Consider the following 26,154-nt stretch of genomic DNA (forward strand, 5'->3'; position numbering starts at 1 on the left):
GGTAACTCTCTGTGTGTCTTGTGTGGCATCAAAGTTTAGTGGAAAGAGGTGGTATTCAAGTATCAAAAGAAAGAGAGAGAATGGTAATGAATCAAATAATTTAACTGTGTTTTTATTTTTCCTTAACATAGGTTTTTTTCCGCCCCTAGCTTGATTTCGCTTGCATGGTTCCACGCCATGATCGCTGGTGGATTTTGACCACTAATTTTAGGAAAAATATATTTTCAAAATTTATAATTTTATTATCTTCTCTAACATAACAAAAATGAATATCAAATTTAATATAATTATAACAATAAAAAAATTATATATATTTAATAGATTGTTCTTTTATAAAATTGAACCACCAATGACTAAATCAAAACTATTTTTTTTAATGTAAATAATAATATTGTGGGCAGTAAATTTATTTTCTATTTTTTTTCACAATCTTGTTTTAATAATCATCATTACAAAAAGAAATATTTTTCTTCACAAGTGATATGTACTCCATATATTCTTATCAAACATTAATATAGATAGTAGATAAATTTTTAAATTTAAATAAGTAAGAGTATTAACAATAATATAATAAAGTTAAAATTTTAAACTAATTTTCTATTGAAAATGATACTGGCTATAACACCATGAAACTCGCTAAAATATTTTTATATTTTATATACATATATATCTCAAACTCTTATGACCATTCTGCTGCAAAGGAATTCGTTTATTTTGACTATCACATCTTCAATTACACCAAATGGATATTTAATAGATCTATCCGTCAACTGAAGCATCATTCTTATTGGTTTGGCTTCAAGACCACTAATATTTTTAAGCATAGATAAGGGCATCAAATTGATGTTAGCCCCTAAATCAATAAGAGTTTTTCCTATATCATAGTCTTCAATGGTGCAAGGAATGTTGAAACTCTCGGATCTTTAAATTTTGGAGGGAGAGTCTTCTGCATGATGACACTACAATTTCCTTGCTCCTCAATTGTTTTCTCATCTAAATACTTCTTCTTCTTGCTAAGGATTTGCTTCATGTACTTTGCATAGGCGGGAATTTGTTGCAACGCTTCAGTAAAGGGTATGGTAATCTCAAGCTGGTTGAATATTTGCTTGAATCGAGCCAAATGTTTCTCCTTTTCTTTATTGGAAGGATTTTTCGGATAAGGAAGATGTTTCAAAATTTCCTTCTCTTTTTGTTTTTTCTCTTTTTCTTTTCCTTTATTTTTTTCTTCTCCCCCAACAATCTCTTGATTAGTTTCTTTTTGTGCTTGAATCTTATCTTCATTGCTTCTCTTCTCTTCATTTGGCAGCTTCTCCTTGTAATCAAGCCCAACCTCTTTTCCACTTCTTGTTGTAATGACATTACATTTCTCCTGAGGGTTAACTTCAGTGTTGGCTACAAAATTCTTTTTAGTTTTCTCCTCCAGCTTCTTAGCAAGTTGACCCACTTATATCTCCAAGTTTCTAATGGAAGCTTCAGTGCTCTTGTGGTTAGAGATGGATACTTGCATAAACTGCTGAAGTGTGTCCTCCAACTTTGAGGTCTTGTCAGATAAGGAGGGATGTGGTTGATATTGTTGCTGAGGTGGTCTATTTGATGGCCCAACTTGTCCTTGGACCATGCTTAGGTGAGGTCTCCACCCTTGGTTGTAGTTACCTTGTCGACCTTGATTACCCATATAGTTCACCTCTTCTTGGGAATTTGCTTGCATGGCACACTAACTATTTACATGATCTCCACCACATAACTCACAACCTTGATGTTGAGCTTGAGAAACATTTTGGAGCTCTTTAGGCAGTTGAGAGAGCTTGTTCATGAGAGCTTCGAGTTGTTGGGTCATTATTTTGTTTTAAGCTAACAAGGCGTCCTGAGATTGTAGTTGAAGAACACCTTTTTGTTATAGTTGATCCCTTTCATTCTGCACTTCATTGTCATTAACAACCATATTCTGTATCAGCTCATGTGCTTCTTTAGGTGTCTTCCATCTGATGTTTCCTCCAACTGAGGCATCCAACATCAATTTGGTTTGGGATTCAAGGCCTCCCAAAAACATATTCAGGACGGTAGGCTCATCAAACCCATGAGTGGGCGTCTTTCGTAGTAACCCCTTGAACTTATCCCATGCTTGGCTCAAAGTTTCACTACCATCTTGCTAAAAAGATGAGATTTCCTGTTTCCCTTTGTTGACTTTTGATTGTTGGAAGTATTTGTTGAGGAACTTGGAAACCACATCCTCCCATGCCGTGAAGCTATTCTCAGGAAACAAATTCAACCACACCTTGGCGTTGTCTCCCAGTGAGAATGGAAACAGGCTGAGCCTTATAGCTTCATCAGGCACACATGAATCTTCACAGTATTACATATCTCAAGGAAGGTGGCAAAATGATTATAAGGATTCTCATGAGATAGGCTGTTGAACTGATTGTTTGCACCAAATGGATGAGAGCAGGCTTCATCTCCATGTTGGCGGCATTAACCCTTGGCCTAGCAATGTTGTTGAAGTGAAGAGGCCCTGAGAATGTAGAATAGTCCTCCAAGGTGCGTATAGCTTGACCATCACCATGACCATTTGGATTGGCGGCCATATCTTCTCCTTCCTAATAAAAAACAGGGATGAATGGTTGCTCAGGAATCTCAGGAATGAGAGAAGTTTCTCTGGAAGCCTTGTTCTCTCTTCTCCTTCTATTGTTGTTTCTACAGGCAATTTTCTCAACTTCAGGGTCTAAAAGGAGAGGTTCAGATGATGTTGTGCTCCTAGTATAGATTGTGTCCTGCATGCACTAGAGAGCAACAATACTAGAGCACCAAGTTAGCCCAGAAGAATTAAAACAAAATTATACACAGTAAAAAAGAATATAAGAATAAAGCCTAAGTTGGTTAAGAATCACACAAAAGTATAGTGTTGACCACGAGTCCCCGACAGCGGCGCCAAAAACTTGTTGAGACTTTGACAAGTGTATCAAATCGTTTCAAGTAATAAATCGATAAGACCGGATATTGTTTCCCAAGAGACTCGTGTCACCAAACAATCGTGTAATTTTCAACTAACTTAGACTAAAGAATGATTCCATAATTTGGGTTTTTGTGCAATTAAAGTAACCATTCAACATAAATGATAAAAGTGATCTTAGATACTCAAGCACTTGGAAATGAAAAGACTATAAATGATATGAAATGATATTGTTGGGGGTATGATTTCACCTACTTCACTCTTATGTATGGTAACTCATTTCCTCTTCATTAATGTGCCAATGTCAATCTACTAATTTACTCAAACCCAATCCCTTGGTAGAGAGAGCCTAGACTTCCTCATTAGGCTCCAATCCCTTGGAAAACCTAAAAATTATTTCCGCATTAAGAATTGAGATTTAAGACAACCAAAGGTCCTAGTTCTATCCCTAGATACTATTTCCTTTAGGTGTTTAATCCAAGTCCAGATTTACCCAACATTTCCCGATATCAAGCAAACCTTAAAATCATGTCATGGGTAGCAATTTCACAACAAGCATTAAGAGAATGAATTAAACACTAACAATCAATGAAAGAGACATATATTCATTCAAAACACGTTAGTTTACATAAGAGTTCACGACAGTCCTGATGCACTGGAGCTCAAGCCCCCATAGACCAGGGGCGCCCAGGCTAGCTTCAGTAGAATTATGGTTCTTCATTTTTGTTGTTTTTCTTGCTTTCCTTGCTTTCCAGTGTCTTCATTTGATGCATAGACTTCTTTCAACTACTTTAAGCACATGAAAGCAGGGATTAGTGATCAACATATCTCATTAAAGCTTAAGGTGTAACCACTTAACAAACTAAAAGAAAACTAGGATTTACAAGGCAAAAAGTTAAGGAAGGGTTGACATTTTCTCTTAATTCATTACTGAATTCATGGTAAAATATGTCATTATCAATGCTATCATCAAAACTTAAAAGAACCTAGTTTTCCATTCATCTATTCACACTATTCATCTATACACAGTATTCATCTATTCACATTATTCATCTATTCACAATTTAAACGATGCTATTATCAATTCATCCATTCAAAAAGTTGCACAAGTAAAACTAAAAGCTAAGCAAATGCTACTATCATCAAAGGAAAAACCTAAAGTTATAGTTATTTAAAATGTTTATTCAAATATTCTGCCCATTCCTCTCTTATCTTCTTTATCAATGCATCTGACAATGTAGAGGTAGTGTTGAACCGCTGCAAAATCAAGAAAATTTTACTATTATATTCATTTTATTGTGAAAAGTTTATTGATATTTGTAAGATTTTCAAATGTAAATTTCTACCTCAGTCCAATCTTCTCTGATTTTTGCTCGGATGATTGCCTTCATCCATGACATGATGTAGTAGCCACATGCCCAGGAATCATTCTGCTTGTTACACTAAACATGTGAAAGAACTTAGTCAAATGTAATGGTTTAAATTTGACTACGAAAATTAATAGTTAAAGATCAATGAATTCCATCCTTAGGATATATAATTTCAATTTGTTGTCCTCTAGTCCTAGCCATAACTCTAAACAAATTTGAAACATTTGAAACATTAGAAACATAAGTTAATATATAAATATCATAATGAATTGATATGAATGAATGTAATACTTATGTTTGTAACAAGGACTTCAACTTCGATTTCATCTTCCTATGAAGAGAACAAAACCATACAACTTGTGCTTCTTTTGGAATGATCACCAGTAGTTGCCAATGGCCCCTATCATGTACCAACAACTAGTGAGTTTATTGATTAAAATTTGATAAAAGTTAACAATATTGGGAAATACATACGCATCAATGTATAGTGCGATATACATCTCTCTATTGATAGACATTTCATCAAAGAGAAACTTGAAACTAAAATAATATCCTTTCCTTTTATAAGATCATAATTGCAGTTGGTTGATGTTCTCACCAAAGGAGTGTCAAACATATTTTTTAATGAGTCCTTATTCATGTTGGGAATGTTTAATATCCATGCATTTACTTGATTAGGGATATTAAGATATGTTAAATATTCTATTAGTAAATATTAGGTAATTAAATATTGTGTTGGCTATAATTTGGGCATTATTATAATTTATGCAAATTTGTGCACTTGTCATTCTTGTAATATATGAGAAATTATAGGATCCACACACACACACATATATATATATATATATGTGTGTGTGTGTGTTACTCTACTATTTTAAATAATACATCAGAATTATTTTTTAAACTTTTAATATCAAATAAGATAGTTCATAAATCAAAATTAAAGGTTATATAACATGGACCTTCACCTACTTGTGCTTCTCTATAAAGAGCCTACATACGTGCATTCTAATATCATCCAAACCTTCATTGAACAAAACCAAAAGATGATGAAAAAGCAACATGTTTTGTCTTTCTCAGTAGCACTACTAATTTCATTTTTGTATTCCACCACCACTTTAGCTCAATTATCACCAGCTTCTGCCCATCTTAAACTAGTTCAAACGACCCCTAACCCCCATCAGCTGAGGCTCCTAAACAGTCACTGGTTCCTTATTGCCACAATCACCAAGTGATGCCACTTTTGACACTCCAACTGTTGACATTGTTGGAATCCTAAGACAAGTTAAGTCATTCTTTAGTAATTAGAAGAAAAGTAAATAATTTAAAAGATGAACTATTGGAATGCAACATACTCTTTAGGTTGGTGTGTGAATTATTATTGATCATCTTATTAATTACTTTATAAGAATTATTCACTTTATAAAATAATTTCACAAACTTGAAATCAGAATATCATTAGAATTAATCATTATATATTTGAGATATTTTCTATTTTAGAAGGAAGAAAAAATTACCTATTTATTTTATTTAAAAAAAAGAACATGATAAATTGACATTTTTCCAAATTTATATATATACGATAAGATATTATTATATCACAGAATTTTATTTATATTATTATTATTAACATATAAATATAATATTTTATCATTAAAGAAAGTTTTTGAAGGTTATTTTTAAAAATATCGTAAGATTTTAAAAACATTTGTGGTTGCTTGTCATAAAAGCTTATTAATTAATTTGGCACATAAACTGACTTTATAGGAAGAATTTATTGTTTACATTATCAACAAATGTGAATCAATCATAGGAAAGAAAAACGTGGTTTTCTGGTTTTCTCCCCCTCCTCCCTCTATATATATCAATTCAGATTGTGACATTCATTTGGATTTAAATAGTTTTGGAGACATATACATACATAAAAAAGGTAATTGATAACACAACATAATAGTAGTATTTTTCCTTTAGTCTAGGAACTAATACCAGTATTTGGAAGTATGGTCAGCTTAAGGTTGCATGCATGGTTGTGATGTGCATGGATGTGGTGGGTGCAGCTTCAAAAGCCCCAGCAGTTGAGGCTCCTAAACAGCCATTAGTTCCCTCATGGCCACAGTCACCAAGTGAAGCCACTTCCGACACTGCAGCTGTTGACATTGTTGGAATCCTGAGTGATAACACTCTAGATTTACATATTTTTCTTTGTTAAAAATCATTTCTTAGATTTCTTTAGTTTTTAATTTCTTAGAATTATGCTAGTTTTATGTTTTTCTCTTAATTCTTTAGAATTGTAAAATTTTAGTTAAAATTAGGTTTTTAGATATAATTTTTAGTTTATGTTAATAATTAGAAAATTAATAATTTTTTTTTTAGAAAATCTTTTGATAAAAAGATTCTTTTCTTTTGTTTGTTAATTTTTCTTTTCTTTCTTTAATTTCTGATTAATTTTTCTTTGTTGCTTGGTGAATCTGATTTCAGGAATTGGGTTGCTGTTGCAGAGTGTTGAATTGTGCTGCTAGGCCATTGTTGTTGCTGCTGCATTGAATGAACCATTGCATTGGAAGATTGGGCCGCTGCACCGAGAAATTGGGCCACTGCATTTGGATAATTGGAACAAAAGTAAAAGGGTTTTACTCCCTACACCACCCCACTTTGCTCCCTGCACCACCACATTTTTTTAAAATTCCAAAATTATCCTTTATATTTTAAAATATCCTACACCCCCACCTCTTTTCTTCAACGGATGTCAACATCCGTTGAAGAAAAAATTCTTCCACGGACGTGTTACATCCGTTAACGGATGTGGCGACATCCGTTGCCTTCTTTTGGTTTTTTAATTTTTAGTTTTTTTATTTATTTTGTTTTAAATTAATATATAAATATTATTTAATTATTTTAAAATTATTACTTAATTATTTATAAATTAATTTTATTTTATTTAATAAAATAATTATTATTAATTTTAATTTATGTATTATTATTTAAATAATAATTAAAAAATTTATTATAAATATATTAAAACGGATGTGCCACATCCGTTGCTTTTTTTTTTTCTAGTTTAGTTTTTTTATTTTTTTTGTTTTAAATTAATATATAAATATAATTTAATTATTTTAAAATTATTACTTAATTATTTATAAATTAATTTTATTTTATTTAATAAAATAATTATTATTACTTTTAATTTATGTATTATTATTTAAATAATAATTAAAAAATTTGTTATAAATATATTAAAACGGATGCGCCACATCCGTTAACGGATGTGGCGACATCCGTTGCTTTTTTTGTTTTTTAGTTTTTATTTTTTTAATTTTTTATATTTTAAATTAATATATAAATATTATTTAATTTTTAAAAAATTATTATTTAATTATTTGTAAATTAATTTTATTTTATTTAATAAAATAATAATAATTATTTTAATTTATATATTATTATTTAAATAATAAATAAAAAACTTTTTAAAAATCTATTAAACGGATGTGGCACATCCGTTAACGGATGTGACCACATCCGTTGAAGTTTTTTTTTTTTTTAAATAAAAATAATAAACTAAAATATAAAATATGTAAATGGATGTTACGGATGTCAACATCCGTTGAAGGTGAAACGGATGTTGACATCCGTTTTATAAAAGGGCAAATAAGGTATGGGGAGGTGCAGGGAGCGGTTGGTGGTGGTGGAGGGAGCAACTCTCAAAGTAAAATTGGACTCTCCCTTATTGAAGCGTACCGTTTTGATGCAAAGTGCAGCTGCCTTGGGCTCCAATTATTGATACGCAGCGTTTTAGCGTTCCTTAGGCATCTCTTCCCTTCATCTTCATTTGAAAAGGGGTAAAAGAAATTCACCCTTGAGCTAGGGGCAGAGAGCGAAGTGAAAAGAGGAGTGTGACACTCTGACCATAGCTGACCGGAGAAGAAGAGCTGACCGAACCTAACCGAAGAAGGTGATCGGAGGGCTGTGAAGTGAAATGAAGGTTGGTCGTTTGATTAGAGAGCTCAAAGCGTCACAGCAAGGTTCCCTTCTCCCATATTTTTTCGTTTCCCCTTTCCTTTTCTATTGTTTTCTTTCTTCGACCCTATATAAAGGGCTTTCACCATGTACACGAGACACCACTTACACACCCTGAGATACATTTTCTGTTCATAGTTCTAAGCGCTTTAGGTTAGGGTTCCTTTCCGCTTTCGTAGAAGTAGAGTTCTCGACTTTTGGATTTCGTTGAGACGATCGCGAGGGTGACAGGCCGCGAGAGTCTTGGTGATTTCTGGTAGTGTGTAAAATTTTCTTTTCATGTTAATAAAGTTGAGTTTTGTGTTTTTGTTCTGTTCTTGTTTATATCTCGATTTTGTTCTTTGTTTTTGAATTTTGTACTTGTTACGTGTTGAGAAACTGATTTGGATTCTGTAACTCTGCAATTCTATGGTTCCGTTTGGAATTAAATGTCTCCGTAGTGAGCATTCTTCATCGAGATGTCTTCTTGAGACAGAGAACAGTCCAATGCATAAACATTGATTCAAATATGTGTTTCTTGAATTTGTTTGTGAATTTTAGATTGATGAATAGGTTACTGAACATTGATTGGACAAATTAGTGGAAAGAGCCAAATTTAAAGTTCTGAAACATGACTTAGAATATCCTGGATTGGAATTCATATTATCAGGATGTCTTCCTGAGAGCTCTAAGCACTCTTTTATTCAGTTCAATGTGCAATACACCTATGAATTCAATTCTGTGTTTTTTTTATTGTGATATTGCTTTTGATTGGTTAGAATTTAGGTACTGTTTTTGATTTGTTTCAATTCTAAATTCTGTTCTTGATTGATTTCTGGTGATATATAGATTAGGATAGAGTGATCTGTATTGCATTTTAATTTTACTTTGATTTTTGTTTTCCTAGGAATAGACTAAGTTTAGTAGATTAGATGTTGAACTGTCTACTCTTAGAATCTTGTTCAGTTTTAGTTTTAGTTTCATTTTGCTGTATTAGGTTAGTTTTAATTGTACTCAGTTCTCATTTTAGTTTAGGTTCTGTTTTGTTATGCAGTTATTTTACAATTTAGATTAGGTTCCAGTTTTGTTTTTATTTCTTTGCATTTTATTTCTTGATTTTTTTTCTTTTATACAGATTTGATTCCTTTATTCTTTTCTCTTTAATTTCATTGTTCATAATTCATTTCCCCACCTTGCATTAGTAGTTCATTAGGTGTTAAATAAATACAAGATTCAATTCTACACTTTAAACTTAATTCTAGCCGAGTCTTTGGATTGATACCTAGGTTGTCCCTTTACTACATTAGTGGGGAAACTTAGTTTGTTCTGATTTTAGGCGACAAAAATCAGTTTAACAAATGGCGCCGTTGCCGGGGACTCGGCGAGTTAAGTTTTAGAGTGTTAGGTTAGTCTTGTCTAGGTTAGTTTCTTTTCTTACTTGCAGTTCTGTTTGTGTTTATATAGCTTAGGTTTGGGAGTGTATTGTTAGCCCTTGCATCCATATAGTTTGTATAGTTTTCTTTTCTTTCATATATTTTTGTTGAGTTTTGTGATAGAGGCCTTAAAGAGGTCTGATTGGTGTTTTTCCAGTAAGCCTTGGGTAAGCATGAGTTACTATTCTCCATATGATAATTTCTCTTTCCCTTATAATGCTCAACCACAAGGCTTTGACCCGTTCTATGAGTCTTTTCCTGAGAATTTCATGCAGCAACCCCCACCCTATTCTCATCCAATTCGTGCTCAGCAACCTTGGAACCAATATGAGGATCCAAAGCAAGAGGATTTCCAGTCACTGCAGTCATGGCAGGACCAATTCTGTGATCAAGCGCAACAAGATTTGCCATCAACAGACTTTCAAGAAATGACTAATCAAGTGGCTCAATTGGTATCTACTATCAAGAAGCTGACAGGGAGAGCTGAAGAGGAGAAAGGGGCAGAAAACAATGGAGCACCACTGATGGTAGCTGCTGCTCCAGAGTTTCAAGTGATTAAGTGTCCAACCACCTCTGTAATTGTATATGCTAATCCTTCTTTCACTGATTCACATTCTGTTTTAAATTCTGTTAATGATAATTCCAATTCTCTGATGAGTGGTGATTGTATGAATGCATCTGTTGATTCTGAATCTGTATGTGAACTTTATGTTGGTAATGAGAGTACTGAACCTCATTCTGAAATTGATTGTATTGTTGATTTGAACTCTGATTTGAAAATTGAACCTGCTGAACTTGACGTACAAATTGATTTCAGAAAGTCTAAAGAGTATTCGAAAAAAATGAGGGAAGCTGCCAACCATGTTTTGGTGCTTCAGTACTATGAAATGGATTTTTATGCTGATGTATGTGATCCTAAAATTGATTTGCCTGTGTTTGATCAAATGCTTGATGTGCCTGTAGAGGTTGTTGATTTTAGTCCTTGCTTTGATAATTCTAATATCACAAATTCAGTATTTAACATTGATAGAGTTCATATACCTGCATCTAGTGTTTTTTATGATTGCACAGATTTAAATGCACTTCTTGATGATGAATCAGATGCTCATGATGATAGATATGTAGTTTTTGATGATGTGAAAGTTGATATGACTGATTTTGAAAATGCCTGTACTGATTTAGGATTAGAACTTGAACTTGAGTTTGTTGGGTTCTTAAACTCTTTAGAACTGAGTAATGAAAAACTCACTGGTTGTACATGCCTTGGGGGTGGTTGTGAAATTTGTGAAGAAATCAGTTCTGCCATATGTTCTGCTTCTAACTATTTTGCAGGTGCCAAGGAAGAGATCATTATGTTCAAGCTGGATGGAAATGACCCTGATGATGTAGCTAGTGATCAGAGAACACATGTTTATTCTGAACTTAGCATTCCCATAGAGTTCTCTAAGGTTCAATATGAATTTAATGCTTTGGATCTGTTTAAAGTTGAACCCATAGAACCTGCTCTAGATTATGTTCATGTTATGCCTGCACACACTCATTTTAGATTCAGCCTTTTCCATTGAAAATATTGACATGCCTTATGCTGTTTCAGAGTTATGCACTGGTTTTGACATTATTCCAGTTGATGATAGCTTCATAGTAGGTGTTCATTTAGCTGCTGATTTGATAGATGCTAGTGAGGTCATTTTTGAGGAGCCAGTACAGGTTGATTTTAAATTTCAGCTTCCTATCTGTTTGGGTGAGGTACAAACTAGCTTTGATAATCTTATGCATGAGAAACACTTGCCAGATATTCTTGCTGTTATACCTGATTGTACTGAAAAGCTGGATGAAATTTGTGTTGTAGAACATATTGATATTTCTGATGATTTTTATGATGTGTGCATTGGTCTGGACAACAATTTTGAGGATAGCCTTATGGACTGTGTTGAGTTAACTATGGATTCTGTTGTTATTACTAAGGAAGAGCCAACACAGGTGTTGTTTAACCTTGAAATTCTAGTTGTCTTATCTGAGTTTCCTTTACAGTTTAGCTCATTTGATTGCCTGTGCATAGATCCTTTAGAGCCTGTTGTTAACACTGCAGTAGTTATTGATTCTAAGGTTCTCAGAGCACCATTTGAGATTGAACGTATCCATACCCCTACTGTTTGCACTGATAATATTTGTCCCACCTTTGATGCATTGGTTCTTCATGAAAATGATCTTGATTTCACTTTTAACAAAGCTGAAATGTTTGATGATTCACTGATGAACATTGACTTTGATTTTGCTGTTGCAGCTGACATGACTAATATTGCCACTCATCCAAAGGAAGCTGCAGACACAAAGGAAGTGGTGATGGATGCAAGAGAAGGTATAAATGATGCTCAAAGAGCCTGGAATTTGCAGAATCAACAGCAAATGCATGAGGAGATCTGGTTGCTGCAACTGAAAGCATTGAATGGAGAACTGATGATGCTAAAGCAAAGAGCTGGGAAGGAGCTAATGCACATCTTGGCTGACAGTGGAGAAAATCCAATAAGCTCTTTCTTTTCCCTTCTTTTAAATAGTAGTTACAGGTCTTTTATAGTAGTTTACATAGCTTTAAGTAGCATAATAAATAGTAGGATAGATAATATGTTGTTTTTCATAAAAATAAAAAGAATTAACTTTGATTTGTGGCCAATCTGAATAAGTTCTTTTCCTCTTTAGTTTTATAGTTTTACTTTTAAGTCTTGTTTCTATTCTTGTTCAGTTGTTCTTTTTGTGTTTTTCAGTTTCTATTCTTGTACATATTTGTTGCTATTTGATTTGAGTATGTTTTTGTTGATTAGAAAACCTTACTCACTCACACATTGAGGGCAATGTGCCTCTTAAGTGTGGGGGTGAGGGGTTGTAGTTAAAATTTTTGCTTTTACTTTGATAGATGTGTTTAGTATCTGTTTTAGCAATAAAATATGGGTATTTTTTTTTTCTGAACTGTTTTTCTCTTAGTTTAGGTCTGGTTTGGTTTATAAATCCCTAGAGTAGTTTACTATTCTTTCTTTAGTCTGTTTATACTTACTCTTGTTACTGATCTGTTTTAGTTTAGTTGTTAGTTTTGTTGATAATAGTTCTTAGGTCTTTTAAAGTTCATTAATTTTCTGGTTTATGTTGTTTTAGCTTAGGTTCTGTTGCTGTTTTTTAATCTGTTTTAGAACTTATTTTAGGTCCCTTTTCTTGGCTTATTTCTATTATTTTGTTTTCCTTATGCTAGTTTCTTGCTCTGTTTTGGTTCTTCATTAGTTTCTATTCTTCATTTTATTTTCATGCTTTGCTTCAAGTTTTAATTAGGATTCTTTTCATAATTTGGTTCTATTTTCTTTCTACTACTGTTTTTAAAATTTTTCTGAATCTGTCTAGCTTTCTTTTTGTCAATTCTCTATTCTGGTTATATTGCATATGTCAGGTAGCTTATAGGAATAGTTTAGGTTTATCTTCTGTCAATATATTGGTAGTTTAGGACTGATTCCAGGTTCCTTTTATTTCTCTAACCTTTGTTTCTATTCTTTTAGATTCTGTTTTATGCTTATCTTCATTCTTTGGTGATGTCATTCAAATTTTAGCTTTATTTCCTTAGATTAGAATTGTCAAGAGTAGACTTAGCTTTGGATTTAGGCAGAAGTAGTTCTAGCATTAATTTTTACAGTCTTTAGTTCATTTCAATTCAGTAATTTTTACATAGGATGAGTAGCAAGTCAGTTTTAACAAATTTTAAACCCTTGAGAGATTTTGGGCCAGTTTTTGTCTTTCTTGTTTGATAACATGCATGTTTAATTGTCATTCTGATTTTGCATTGATTCTTTGTGATGTGCTTGCTCTTGGTAACTTTAAATATGATATAGGCATCCTTCATTTTTCCAGTTTAGCTTATCCATTTCATTCCTTACCATTGCACCTTATATTGAGCCTTAGCCTCTTTTCTTTGCTTTCCATCCATTTCAAGCCATTTCCCCAAACCAATCATTCCTTAGAGACTTGTGAGATGTAGGGAGAAGTTTAGAACTTGGTGAGTGCATGAAAAAGAGTGAGGCCAGAAGTGAAAAAGAAAAAAAAATGTGTTGAAAAAAATCTGGTTTGGTTGAAAAAGAAAGAAACAGGTTTGGAAATGAGAAAAATCAGAAAAAGAAATTGAAAAAGAGACCTGAAATGAATGAAATAGAAAGAGAACCAGAGAAAAAGAAAGAAAAAATCATCTGGCCAAAGTCTGAGAAAAATAGTATGTTCTGAGTTCTAGTTTTATCCCTTTTTCTTCACATTTCTCTACTCATTTTAGTTCCCATTCTTTTCTGTTTTTCCATTTCATTCCATGAACATTACAAGCCAATTAAAGACCTATTGATTTAGAGAAGCCTTGAGTCAAGCACTGTCATTTAGAGTCTTTTCAAAGTTGTGAATGGTAGTTGAGGCTGTAGTGTTCCTGGACTGTTTGGGCAGTCTAGACAAGTCTATTGTGACTTGTTAGAAACATAAAAGTGGTCTAAAACATGTTCCAAGTAGTAGAATCAAATTTGGGTCCCTAAGATGTTGAAGTTAGTGTTTTGGAGCTGAAAGTGAACTTTAATCACTTAAAAATGGTAGTAGAAATGCTTAGAATCATTTGGATAAGTTTAATTAAGTCTAAAACAAGAATTAAGAGTCTAAGAAGTTGAGAAAAGTGGTTAGAAATGGTCAAGGGAGGTTCTGCTACCATTCTGCAGAATTCTGCATGATGCGAAAACTGACCGTTCGTCCATGTCGGATTTGGACGATCGGTCATGCCATGTGCTGAGTGGCGTTCGGTCAAATGTTGGTTTGGTTAACGTTCGTTCTTGGTAGTAGCGTTCGGTCATAATCATGCTTTGGCTTAGGCATTTAGCGTTCGTCCTTGTCTGGAGAGCGTTCGGTTTTAGGGGATGATATTAATAGCGTTCGGTCATTGGTTTAAATAACGATCGCTCAAGTTATGGTTTAGTAACGATCGCTCAGGTGTTGGTTAGTAGCGTTCGTTCATTCGCTGGTTTAGTAGTATTCGGTCAGTTGATGGTTTAATTAGCGTTCGGTCTTCATAAGGTTTGATCGTGGAGCGCTCGTTCAATAAGTGTTGAATTCAATATGGTGTTCGGTTTTGAGCGTTCGGCCTAGTGTTTGATCTCACAGTGTTCGTCCATGAAGCGCTAGCATTAACAGCGTTCGTCCCAATAGTGCTCGACTAAGAGTAACAACGCTCATCCCAATAGTGCTCGACTAAGAGTAACAGCGTTTGTCCAAACAGTGTCCGTCCAATGGTTTATGACGTTCGTCCAAATAGTTAACTCGCACCTGCACTTTGCAGAAATTGTTTTCGATAGTTTTGGGGGTTCCGGATGTTCGTTTTGGACGTTCTCTAGGTCGTTTTGGGGGTTCTTGACCCTTCCGGAACTGTTGGTAATGGTTTCAAAGCTGTTTGAGTTACCTAAAAATGAGTATTAAAAGGATATAAAGAAAATGTGTTAGGTGTACACTGTTTTGAGTTGTTAGATATATCTATTTGATATGGAAATGTTGTGTGATCGGTTTGACATTGCAAATTGATATGAGAATGATGTTTGGATGGTTAAGTACTGTTGAAATCATGGTTGTATATGATTTGATTATGAGTTTCATGTTAAATGAAGAATTGAGGTTATTAATGATATGGTATTGTGATAATCCCACTTATGCATTTAAATATATTGAACATATGCTAAGGTCATGGTTGGCAAATATGTGATGATGACATGATATAGGCATTATGGTATGGTTGGATTGGTATTGTAAGGATTATTGTATATGGGTATTTTGGTCAAATAATGTTATTGAACGAGTGGTGGATAGTAAGTGTTGTGCTTGCGGGCCCGGGGAATCTCTTTAGGTGAGTGATGGGGCGTATACTTGCACTTGTCCGGGGAAGCTCTTGATGAGAGTGATGGAGGGTGACATTGTGTACTTGCCCGGGGAATCTCCCTATAGAGTGATGGGAAGCAGCACTACACATTGGGGTAATGTGTAACCGCCCGGGGAATCTCTTACATTATGTAAGAGTGATGGGGGTGACGTGGGGTACTAGTCCGGTGAAGCTCGAGATAATTAAATTGACGTTGTGCGTGCTGGTGATGAGTCAATATTTTCTTCACTTTACTTAGTTTATTGTGCTAGAATTAATCGGGGAAATGTGCTTAAATGTTCGGTATTTTTCCGTTTTTGCTAATTGTGCTTAATTACACCAAAAATTCTAATTTGAATTAATTTGAATTATTTGAGTTAATTATTTGCATTAGTAATTGCAAGGAAAATTCTGGAAATAAATTTGGGACTTCAAGATAGATGTGACATAAATTTTGAAGAAGAATTTGCATCTGCCACATTATTATTTTTTAAGCCAAACTCATGGCTACATGTCCAATTGATACGTAACTCATTTGATTATTTTGAAGGAAATTGTGCATCCACATACACATGGCCTTTTTTTTCCTACGTGAAAAATTGATTGGAGATACTAGACAACACATGAAAATCATGAGACCACCACATAAGTGCAGCCACGGTTTTTCAATATCACTTGGAACATAGTAGCTGCCCACGGCCTTAAGCACTCACAGCACATTCATTGTGACACCAAACAAGGAAATTCTTTTATTAAAATGAAAGAAGAATGTGCACATTACTTTTCTCTTCCACTTCACACGGCCATTCAACATTTTTGACAACACATGGGCCACGGTATTATGCATTCATTTTGGCATCACATGAAGGAATAAAAGATGAAGGGGACCACCACCACCTATGAAGTTCACGGCTGCATTCTTTCTTGTGAAGAATTTTGCAAAGTTGGACAAGAAATGGGAGCCACCACTTCACGTTAATCACCTTGACTTGGTGTGCAGAATTTTTGACATGGTTTCTCCACTAAAGGCTCACGGTTTATGTGTCCATTCACCACTTAGGAAATGCTATTTTTTTGCTTGGAAGAGAGACATATATTCACGGGAAAGAGGCATGGATTTGACGTTAATGGTTGGCCAGCAAAAGGAGGAGCTCTCAAGGTGATACCCCATGGCAGCAAAGACTTCATCATTCCAGCAGTTTTCCTCACGCATCCAGCCACCACTTGCATGCTATTTTGGATGTTTTCTTGAAGATTGTTTTGGAGAACCAAAGGGAGAAGAGTTGATTCATTGTCATGAAATGTGAAGGGAGCCTACTGGAAGAAGATTCACGTGAATCTTGGCTGGACTACAGCAGCTGCCACGTTCAAAGCACACAACATTTTGATGATGGAAGCATGAGAGGATGCAGCACCTATCCAACATTGAAGAGAAGAGAAGGGAGCTGGGACGTTTTGGACCAGCTGCAACGTGATTAATAGAAGAAGGGCTGATTTCATTTATTAATAAGAGGTGCAGATTTTTTATTTGGTCAAGGAATGTCCACACGGGCTGGATGAAGGAGAAGCTTCTTTTTGTTTGCTTTAAGAAAAACAAGATAAAGGAAGAAGAAGGTGCACACGTGAAGAGCTGCACTTCCACGGTCCAAGCAAAAGAGAAGAATGTGAAGAAGAATTGATCCTTGATTTGGAGTGGGAGCAAAATTCCCGTGAAAGAGGGAGAAGCAAGGTTCACGGTTCAGCAAGAAGTTGGAAGTGGAACCCACCTATTTCCTTGGCACATCTAGGAGTGAAGGAAGTCACGGGAGGATGAGTTTTGGCTATAAAATGGAATGGGCAGCAGAGAAAAAAAATCATTAGATTTTAGGATCAGATTTTAGATTAGAACTAGGAGTAGGAAGTAAGAAACTTACGGCTTGGAAGAGGCTTCCGCCACTTCCTTTTCCATTTCCAGTAGCAAGTTCTTTCAATTCTATTTTCAAATACTGTATGAATTTTATTTCTGAAGAAGCGTGTAGTTCATTTGATCATTTGATTTTCATTTTATTTGAAGTTTTGAATTTTAATTTAAATACTGAATCCTTGATCAATTTGATTTTCAGTCAAGTGCTTTTAATTTTACCGTCTCTTTTATTTTATCGTTTATTGTTTTCTACATCGTTTAATTTTACCGTTTCTCAATTGATCACTTTCCGTTTTTATCGTCTTTTACTGTTTTGATTTTACTATCTTTAAAATTTACTTTAGTGTTTTTAAATTCTGTCTTATTTAAATTCCAGTCAGTTTTAATTTAATTTTACCGCATAACAAAACAAATCACAAACCCCCCCCCCCCCACTTCGTGTAAAAAAATCTGAGATTGAACCGCCACAAATTGGTCCTTGAGAGACGACCCAGGAGTCACTTCCTAGATATACTGCATCATTTCGAGCAATCAAATTTGACGGGCCGCGACACCCGCAGCAAATTTTGGCGCCGTTGCCGAGGACCAAAGACGGTTTGGTTTTAGATTTTTGTTGTGTAAATTTTTGTTTTGTTAATATGTGTGTTTTGTGTGTTTTTCCTGTATATTTTTGTAGGCGACAACGACACCTTCAGCAAATTTTGGCGGCGTTGTCACTTCAGTTCCAGGTTTTTATTTTAGATTTTTACTGTGTTAATATATGTTTAGTATTTTATATTTTTATTGTGTTGTGTTTTGTATTATATCGTTAATTAAAAAAAAAATTAAAAAAAAAATTAATTATGTTCTGTTTTGTGTGTGCCTGTAGCATGTATAAATGTGTTGTATTTTGTTTATCTCGTAATTTTTAGTATTTTATTTTTATTTTTATTCTTTTTGATGTCTACCAATTTTAATTATGCGAATACTATTTATTCTGCTTGCGTCTATAATTATGATTCGCCCTCTGCATGGTACTCTGATTATAATTCTGCTGAATTCTATGATAAGAATTATATGGATCATCCTCAATTTCCTAAAAGCGCTCCTCGTGAGCCGGTCCCACCTACAAAGGATGATATTCATTGAGTTCTTAGCACTGGACTGATATATCTGCTCCCTAAGTTTCATGGTTTTGCCGGAGAATGCCCACATAGACATTTGGAGGAGTTCCACAACATGTGCTCTTCAATGAAGCCTCCACATGTCCCTCTTGATCACATTTTCTTGAGGGCATTTCCGCACTCATTACAAGGAGCAGCTAAGGATTGGCAAGACTCTCTTCATCTAGGATCCGTTACCAATTGGGGATATCTTGAGCATCAGTTTCTGAGCAAATTCTCCCCTGAGCAGTATGGATACATCAACGATCCTGACTGGAATGATCTTAACAACGAATGGTACGATACCCCACAAGATCATTATCTAGAACCACCATTCCAGAGCACTTTTATGCCTCCACCAGTCCAGCAATATCAGAGTTAGCAGTATAATGTTTCTGCCCAAACAACTCCTCAGCCTTCAACTTCTGAACCCACATTGCAGGAGTTATTGGAGCAGATGACCATGCAGAATCTCAAGTTCAAGCAAGAGAGCATGAAGATCCAACAGGAAACTCAAGCTGCCATGCAGAATCTGAGTGATCAGATCGGGCAGATGGCCACTCTTGCACCTGAGGAGAATGCTGAAGATTTTGAGGACCAGGCAAGAATAAGCAGTAGTTCTGAACCAGGTAGACCACCTTCATCTTCCCACACTCTAGCAATCTTCAAGGAAGAGGAGGTAAGCATACCACAATTTGATTATTCTGTTGATTGTGATGATGATCGGTATGCTAATGACTATATTGTTGCTGAGTCTGATTTTAATTTTTCCTCTGTGCATGATGAGAACCGCTTTTTACTATCACATTCGAATGTTTATTCTTCATGCACTGAACATGAATCTGAGTCTATGATTAATATTGCATGTAATTTAGAAATTGATTCATGTTATGAGGATTTATCTAAGGTTCAGCCTATTACACTAGGATTGGGTGTTATACCTCTGCATGACATTTCTGTGGAACCATTTTGCACTAACCATATTGCAGGAGGTACATATAAATTTGATCAGCATGCACCCACAGTGGAAAACAAAGATGCTAACACTGATAGTTTGAAGACCAATAGGCACCTGCTGAATCCGCTCAGTAACAATATTTGTGGTTTAGATCCCGCGGTGGAGGACATTTCACTGCTTGATCAGATCTGGAGGATGAAGCAGTTCGTCCTCAACACTTTCATGCTGGATCCTGAGGCGAAGAACATCTCCCTACAAATCCAAAATTGGCAACTGCCACCATGACCAGGGAAGTTTTCTTTTTCTTTCTTCCCCGTTTTCATATTTTTAGTGCACTTGTCCTTTATCTGTTTATTGTTTTAATTTATGATCTTATGCTTAGAAAACATTTAGGACAGTGTAGTTTAAGTGTGGTCTCGGGAAGATTCTGCATTTTGTTTTTCTTTTAAGTTTTTTTTTTTCCTTTTCTTCTTAGTTTTCGAATTGTTATCTTTAAAAAAAATAAAAAAATAAAAAAATTTAAAAAAAAAATGTGTGTTCTATTTCAGGTGTGTTATTTTGTTAATGTATGTTTTGTAAATATGTGTTTTGTGTGCTTTGATATTTTGTGTTCGGTATTAGGTCTTTTGTTTTGTTAATTTGTGTTCTGTTTTTTTTTATTTATTTAGTTTTTGTGTAAAAAAAAAAATAGTCACAAGAGCAGAATTAACAAGTAATGCAGAGAGGTGTAGTTTGAGCTGATACAAATTTGAGTGCTTTTATTGAAAAAAACCTTACACCGAAAACATTCTATCTTACATTGTTAATAATAATAAATATAACATATATATATAAAAACATAATAAGGATGTTCAGGGTCGATCATTTCTGACCGTTAATATTACAAACCATAATAATAATTAAAAAAAAAAATAAGTGTCCATATTACAATCCTTATTAAAATTCTGGCCACACTCGGCCAACAAAAACATAAAAAAAAAAACAAAAACATAAAAAATATAAAAACATTAAAATTGAAAGTAGTGGCTGGGTGGAGTTCTTAAGGTAAGCTCCGTCGAGGGAGCTCTGGTACGGAATGTAGGAGGCCTAGGCGGAGGGATTTGTCGTTCATCTCTGTCGTCGTCGATGATGATCGGAATGGGGAACAGATCCAGCAGCCTCGGTGCCCTCATTACTACCCAGTCATATTCTTTCAACAAAAAAAAATTGTGTTAATAATAGAAGAGGAAAGGAAAAAAATTCAATAAAAATAGAGATATGATCAGAGTTCCTACCGTACATATATCGCGGCAGCAATGAAAAGATGGTGCTAGTGGGGTCTATCTCCGCTTGCAAGCGCCTGACCCGATTGCCATGGTTGTTGAACTAGCAGTGCACGTTGTATTCAGTGGCTTCTCCGAAAGCCCTTAGTCAAGACGCAATCTCGATGACTTGAGCTCTGCTTGGATGTGTGACCGCATAGTTGTATATGTTGGTCATCATCTTGATCTGATCTTCGGTAGGACGCCACCGCTGACTGGTGTATCTCTCTATTTCCATCTCACTCATCCTTCCTCTCGTAGTATTCTAAAAAATAAAAAAATAAAAAGAACAAAAACAATAAAAAAAAAATAAAAAGAACAAAAACAAAACGAAAAAAAAACTTAGTTCAGTGTTTTCTTTATTCATTTTTGTTTCCTTTTAGATTTATTTTTTGTCCTGTCAGTCTTTGATGTTTCTGTGTCTTGTCTCAGATCTGTTTCACGGTCCTTGCAAAAGGGTCCTAAACGGATCTATGTCCTGTTGTCCTTGTCCATGTTGTTCATGTAAATTATGTTTCTGTGTTTATTTAGTTTTAAGTGGGGTACGTGGCGTTGTTCTACCCGATTGTGTCTGCCATACCTTCAATCGAAGGGAGATTAACGTCTGGTTTCCAGCCTATATACCCCTTAAGTTTTAAGACAGTTGTGTTTTATGTGTTTTAAGTGTTTTAAGTTTTTTTTTTTTAAAAAAAAAATGATGAAAAAAATTGAAAAGGAGAAGAAAGACGATAAAGGAAAGCAAGAAGTAAGAAGACGGAAAGCAGGAAAGGAAAACAGGCAGAAAGAAAAGAAGAACGAAATGCATAAAGGAAAGGAATAACAGAAAGGGAAAGGGAAGAGAAAGCTTAAATGAAAGAACGAAAAGCTTAAAGGGGAGTAAGGAAAGAAAGAACTGAAAGGGAGATCCAAAGTTCTGAGAACTTACCCGGAGAAGTAGGGCTGGCAGAGAAGCTCCTAGCGGATCTCAGACTCTTCAGATGGCACCGGGGCAGAGGCTCCGCAGAGATTCCAGACGCTCAGGTTGAGAGAGAGGAGAGCGGAGAGAGAGAAGAGAGGAGTAGAGAGAGAGTGAGGGATCAGAAATGTTGCTCGACGCGAAGGAGGTGCCTATTTATAGCCAAAAATTCTGCAACTGTAGCAACAGTTTCGGTCGTTGCCGCCGAAACTGTTGTCACAGTACCGATCATCTCCCTTTTCAAAAAAAAAAAAAAAATTAGTTAGCATCTACTGATGGATGCTAGGTGATTTAGACATCTGCTGATGGATGTCAATGATAACATCTACTGATGGATGTTACTGGAAATTTCTTCCCTTTTTCCTACTTTTTATTGCACTTGTCTATATTATTTGACTGCTCTGAAATTGATAATCTGATGATTGTAACACACTGAGGAAATTGTGTAATTTAAGTGTGGGGGAGAAATTCTGATTTTTCTGTTAGTTTGTATTTTGTGTGTTAAATTTTTTGTTTTTGAGTGTTAAAATTTTTTCTGTTTTAAGTTATTTTTATCGAGTTTCGTGTGCAATAAATTTTACATTTTTCTCTTGATTTCTGGATGATGTCTAAGTTGTAGATTTTTTCCTTCACTTACTTAATACTTATAGATTGTAATCCTTGCTTTTCTCTGCCTGGAAAGATGATTATGTGTTTAAGAGGTTGATTTGATTGTGACGAATACCCTATGTGAGATTTGAGCCACTTAATTTTCTTTCTTGTATGTGGTATGTATCTTGCTTGCACATATGCCTTGGCTTGACTCTTGTTGATATACTTGATTGATATGCATGATCAGAAATGATGACAAAGGCATTTTTGTTCTTGAACCTCTCTAGCCAAATAAGCCTACCTTGTTATTATCCATTGTTAACCCCTTTTGAGCCTATACTTTCCCCATTTATTTGTTTTGAAGCTCATACACTAGCCCTAAAGAAACGATAAAATTTAACGATGCATAAAATAGTAAATGGTAAAATAAAAGAGACAGTAAAAAAATAAAAGTACTTGACTGAAAATGAAAAAGATTCATTTAAGGATTCAACACTTTAAATTAAATTCTTGAAGGTAAAAATAAAACGAGTAAAACTGATCCAAACATTACATGCTTTCAGAAATAAAATTATACAATTTTTACTGCGGGAAAATAAAAACACAAGAGAGAGGAATAGAAAGAGGCGAGAGCCTCCTCCCAGGCCGTCTTCCTTCTGCTGCTGGTTCTCCATTTTATTTCCAAGATTCAGAACCATCTCCCGTTTCTCCTCCTTCATCTCAGCCAGTATTCCAGCCCGGTTTCCCGTTTCTTAGTTTCCCATTAGCAGCCCCTGCCTTCCTGAATTCCTTCGTCAAATGCTCCTCTTTTGTCAAAGCAAATTAAGGTGGGGCCCTCCATTTCTTGTCTTCTTCTTCAGCTGCTGCACCGAGAAGACCCATCTTTCTGGACTATCACCGTGCACCTCCAAGCTACTGTGTGTTGCTGGAACGCTTCTCTTCTTGCTGCTGCCTGCACTCCTTGCTGCTGCCGCTGCTGGAACGTGAAGCATCTTCCTGGACGTGACAGCATCTAGGCCGTGAGCTTTCAACCAACCAAGTGGTGCTGGATTTGCTTCCATTTAATTGCTCATAGGTTGTGCTTCTCCATGGACGTGTGCTAGACTTAAGCTGCTGGACCGTTTTTGGCCTCCAAGAACAGGGCCGTAATCAAACAGCTGCTGCTTTGTCTCCAACCAAGCTGTCTTTGCTGCTCCAGCCGTGACACCTCCCAAGCTGGACGTGAAGGAGTGCTGGACCGTGTTTGAATGCTAGATGCGTGCAGGCTGCTGGAATGCAAACCAAGTGTGGGCCGTGAGCTTTCCTTGGCTAGACGTTGCAGCTGGATGAAGGAAAATGTTGGTCATGCAGCCCTCCAAAACGTGGATTTTCATTTGTGAAACCCCCTCCTTGCTCAAGTTGGATGTGGTCTGCATGTGCTTGTGAACCTTTCCAAGATAAACTAAAATTAATTCCTTTGTGGGCCCTTTGTGTATAATTTTCTCCAATCTCTGCACGTGTATCCTTCAAAACCGTGAGCTATTCTTCTACGTGGCCCCTCCATTAGTGCAATTTACAAAGCAAGAAAGAAGATTCCTTGGCTGGTTGCTTAAGGCCGTATGATTTTCTACAATTAATGGCCAAGAACCGTGAGCTCCCAAGGTGGCTCCTACTTTAAATCCAATTGCCGTGTGTTGTGTATGTGAGTTCCAAGCCAATTTTGCTTTTAAAATTGTAAAGAGTGAATGACATGATTTTTCCCTTTTACGTGGATGTTTCCAACCGTGCACTTCTTCTAATTTTTTAGTTAATCCAAACAAAAATATTTCATCTCAAGTTTCCATAGATCAACACACAAAATAAATCAATGTAGTTTAGCTTCTTCCAAATGTCCTCAAATATTTCCAAAATTTTCCCTACAATCAATAATGAAAATAATTAGCTCAGATAATTCAAATTAGTTAAAATAAGAATTTCTGATCGGATTAAGCTCAATTCAGTAAAATAGGAAAATACTGGACAATTATGCACAATTCCCCGATTAATTTTAGTACAGTAAACTAAGTGAAGTGAAGAAAATATTGATTCATCAATGGTCTTATCAAACTTCTCCATGTTTCTTCTACCAATCAAGTTGCAGATGTTTTTACCAAATCTCTCTATCCTTCTCCTTTTAATACTGTTACTTCCAAGATGCATAATATCCATGTTCATCTTGAGGGAGGGTGATAGAGACCTTTTACATTATCGATCGTCCTTAACGCTCGTCATTACTGTTCGGACGATCGGTTTGATTGTAATCCTTTTCTTTACCGATCGTTCTTACCGATCGTCACCACTGATCGGTAAGGACTCTTGGACGATCGGTCGTTCCATTCGATTGTCTGCTCTCTATTGATCGTCTCTATTCTAGGACGATCGGTCTAGGAAGCTGCTCGGTCTGCGTTTTACTTTTCTTAGTTGTTTCTTCTTTTTCCTGTATAAATACTTTGTTTTATTGTAATTTCTGCAACTTTTTCAATACAATTCATTTTCAGTTTGTTCTTTCTGGTTTTCTCTTTATCGTTTCTCTGATCACTTACACGGACGCGTCGCCGCCTCCGCTTACACGGTCGCGATTTGGAGAAACACAGATACGCAACAGATGGTTGTTCGGTGGTTTCGGAGAAAGGGCTGAGGCACGGAGAAGATGATGGTGGTTCGGATTGGGATCGAGGGCGACGGGGAAGAGGCTGAGGCAGAGCCTTGGATGGCGGAAAATAGGTGTTTTGGGTGGACAGGTTCTCGCGGAGTCGACGGAGGTAGAGTCGAGGCGACCTGGGGATAGCGGCGGAAGCAAGGTGGAAGTGTTGGTCCAGTGGCAGACTGTCGGAGTTGACGATGAATGGTGGTGATCGAAGTGGACGTGGCAGTAGCTGTTGATGGTGAGGTCTTGAAAATGAAGAAGGTAAGGGATGAAGACGATGGCTGTTTGAGGCAATGGCCCACGGTCAAAAGATGGATGATGATATTGGCTGTGTGTAAGGATGAAGGTGATCAGAGAGGTGAAAAAATGAGGATAGATGGGGTTCGAAGAGGAGGATCCGGATAGTCGTGGGATAAGGGGTTAAGATGAAGATGATGGGCTGTTGGAGGTGATCACGGGTGAAATGGAAGTGTAGTTGGGATGGTTACGGGTGAGGGGCTGAGGAATTTCCCCTCTCTTCTGTGAGGTCTGCACCCATTAAATTGGCAGAAGGAGGTAAGTGTCGGCAGCTTTCATTGGAGCTCGTCTGTCGGCAGCTTTGATTGGAGGATTCTGGGAATTGGTGGAAGAATTTGGTAGGCAGACAGATAATTGGAGGGTTGGTGAAGTGGGAAACATTAGTGGAAGTTTGTTAAATGGGAATCATTAGTGGAAGATCGTGGGAATCATTACTGGGGCCCTAAACAAGGGGAGCGACCAAGGCGAGAGGGGAGAGTGATAAGGACGAGCGGTAGATGAGGGGAGCGTCTTCAGACCTCTTTAAAACACAGCCAACCATTTTGAAACCTATAATATACTGTTAGGGCGAACGCTCAATCAAGACCGAACGTTCACTAAGAATAAACATCATGACCGAACGTTCACTAAGAATAAACATGACCGAACGTTCACTAACACATAATATGACCGAACGTTTCAGATTGAATCC

General features: G+C 35.8%; 2 protein-coding genes across 6 annotated transcripts; both read left to right on the forward strand.

Annotated features, from left to right (window-relative positions):
* Positions 1-8,116: 8,116 nt before the first annotated feature.
* LOC148206057 (uncharacterized) lies at positions 8,117-24,265 on the forward strand. The gene is made up of 2 exons (XM_088104067.1): positions 8,117-8,336; positions 16,202-24,265. Exon 2 carries the CDS (start codon positions 19,154-19,156, stop codon positions 19,937-19,939), a length of 786 nt encoding a protein of 261 aa, XP_087960193.1. The 5' UTR covers positions 8,117-8,336; positions 16,202-19,153; the 3' UTR covers positions 19,940-24,265.
* LOC148206058 (uncharacterized) lies at positions 8,330-17,681 on the forward strand. 5 transcript variants are annotated; one of them, XR_015783427.1, is made up of 3 exons: positions 8,330-11,191; positions 11,338-11,489; positions 12,028-17,681. XR_015783427.1 is itself a non-coding variant. In XM_088104065.1 (2 exons), the coding sequence occupies exons 1-2, from the start codon at positions 9,917-9,919 to the stop codon at positions 11,383-11,385; spliced, it is 1,323 nt and encodes a 440-aa protein (XP_087960191.1). In that variant the 5' UTR covers positions 8,330-9,916; the 3' UTR covers positions 11,386-17,681. The 5 variants fall into 5 exon arrangements, 2 of the variants coding, with proteins under 2 accessions (XP_087960191.1, XP_087960192.1); XR_015783426.1 differs by having other exon boundaries at positions 11,338-11,450; XR_015783425.1 differs by having other exon boundaries at positions 8,330-11,450.
* Positions 24,266-26,154: the final 1,889 nt, after the last annotated feature.

Source organism: Vigna umbellata, chromosome 1 (genome assembly GCF_029865625.1).
Source record: "Vigna umbellata cultivar VRB3 chromosome 1, Vumbellata_1.0, whole genome shotgun sequence".
In the NCBI taxonomy this organism is placed as follows: domain Eukaryota; kingdom Viridiplantae; phylum Streptophyta; class Magnoliopsida; order Fabales; family Fabaceae; genus Vigna; species Vigna umbellata.

Excerpts from the sequence above, each read along its gene's own strand:
- LOC148206058 (XM_088104065.1), top strand. The coding sequence starts at position 9,917 with ATGAGTTACTATTCTCCATATGATAATTTCTCTTTCCCTTATAATGCT. Across the intron at positions 11,192-11,337 it reads TTCCCATAGAGTTCTCTAAG|AGTTATGCACTGGTTTTGAC; the intron begins GTTCAATATGAA and ends ATGCTGTTTCAG.
- LOC148206057 (XM_088104067.1), top strand. The coding sequence starts at position 19,154 with ATGACCATGCAGAATCTCAAGTTCAAGCAAGAGAGCATGAAGATCCAA.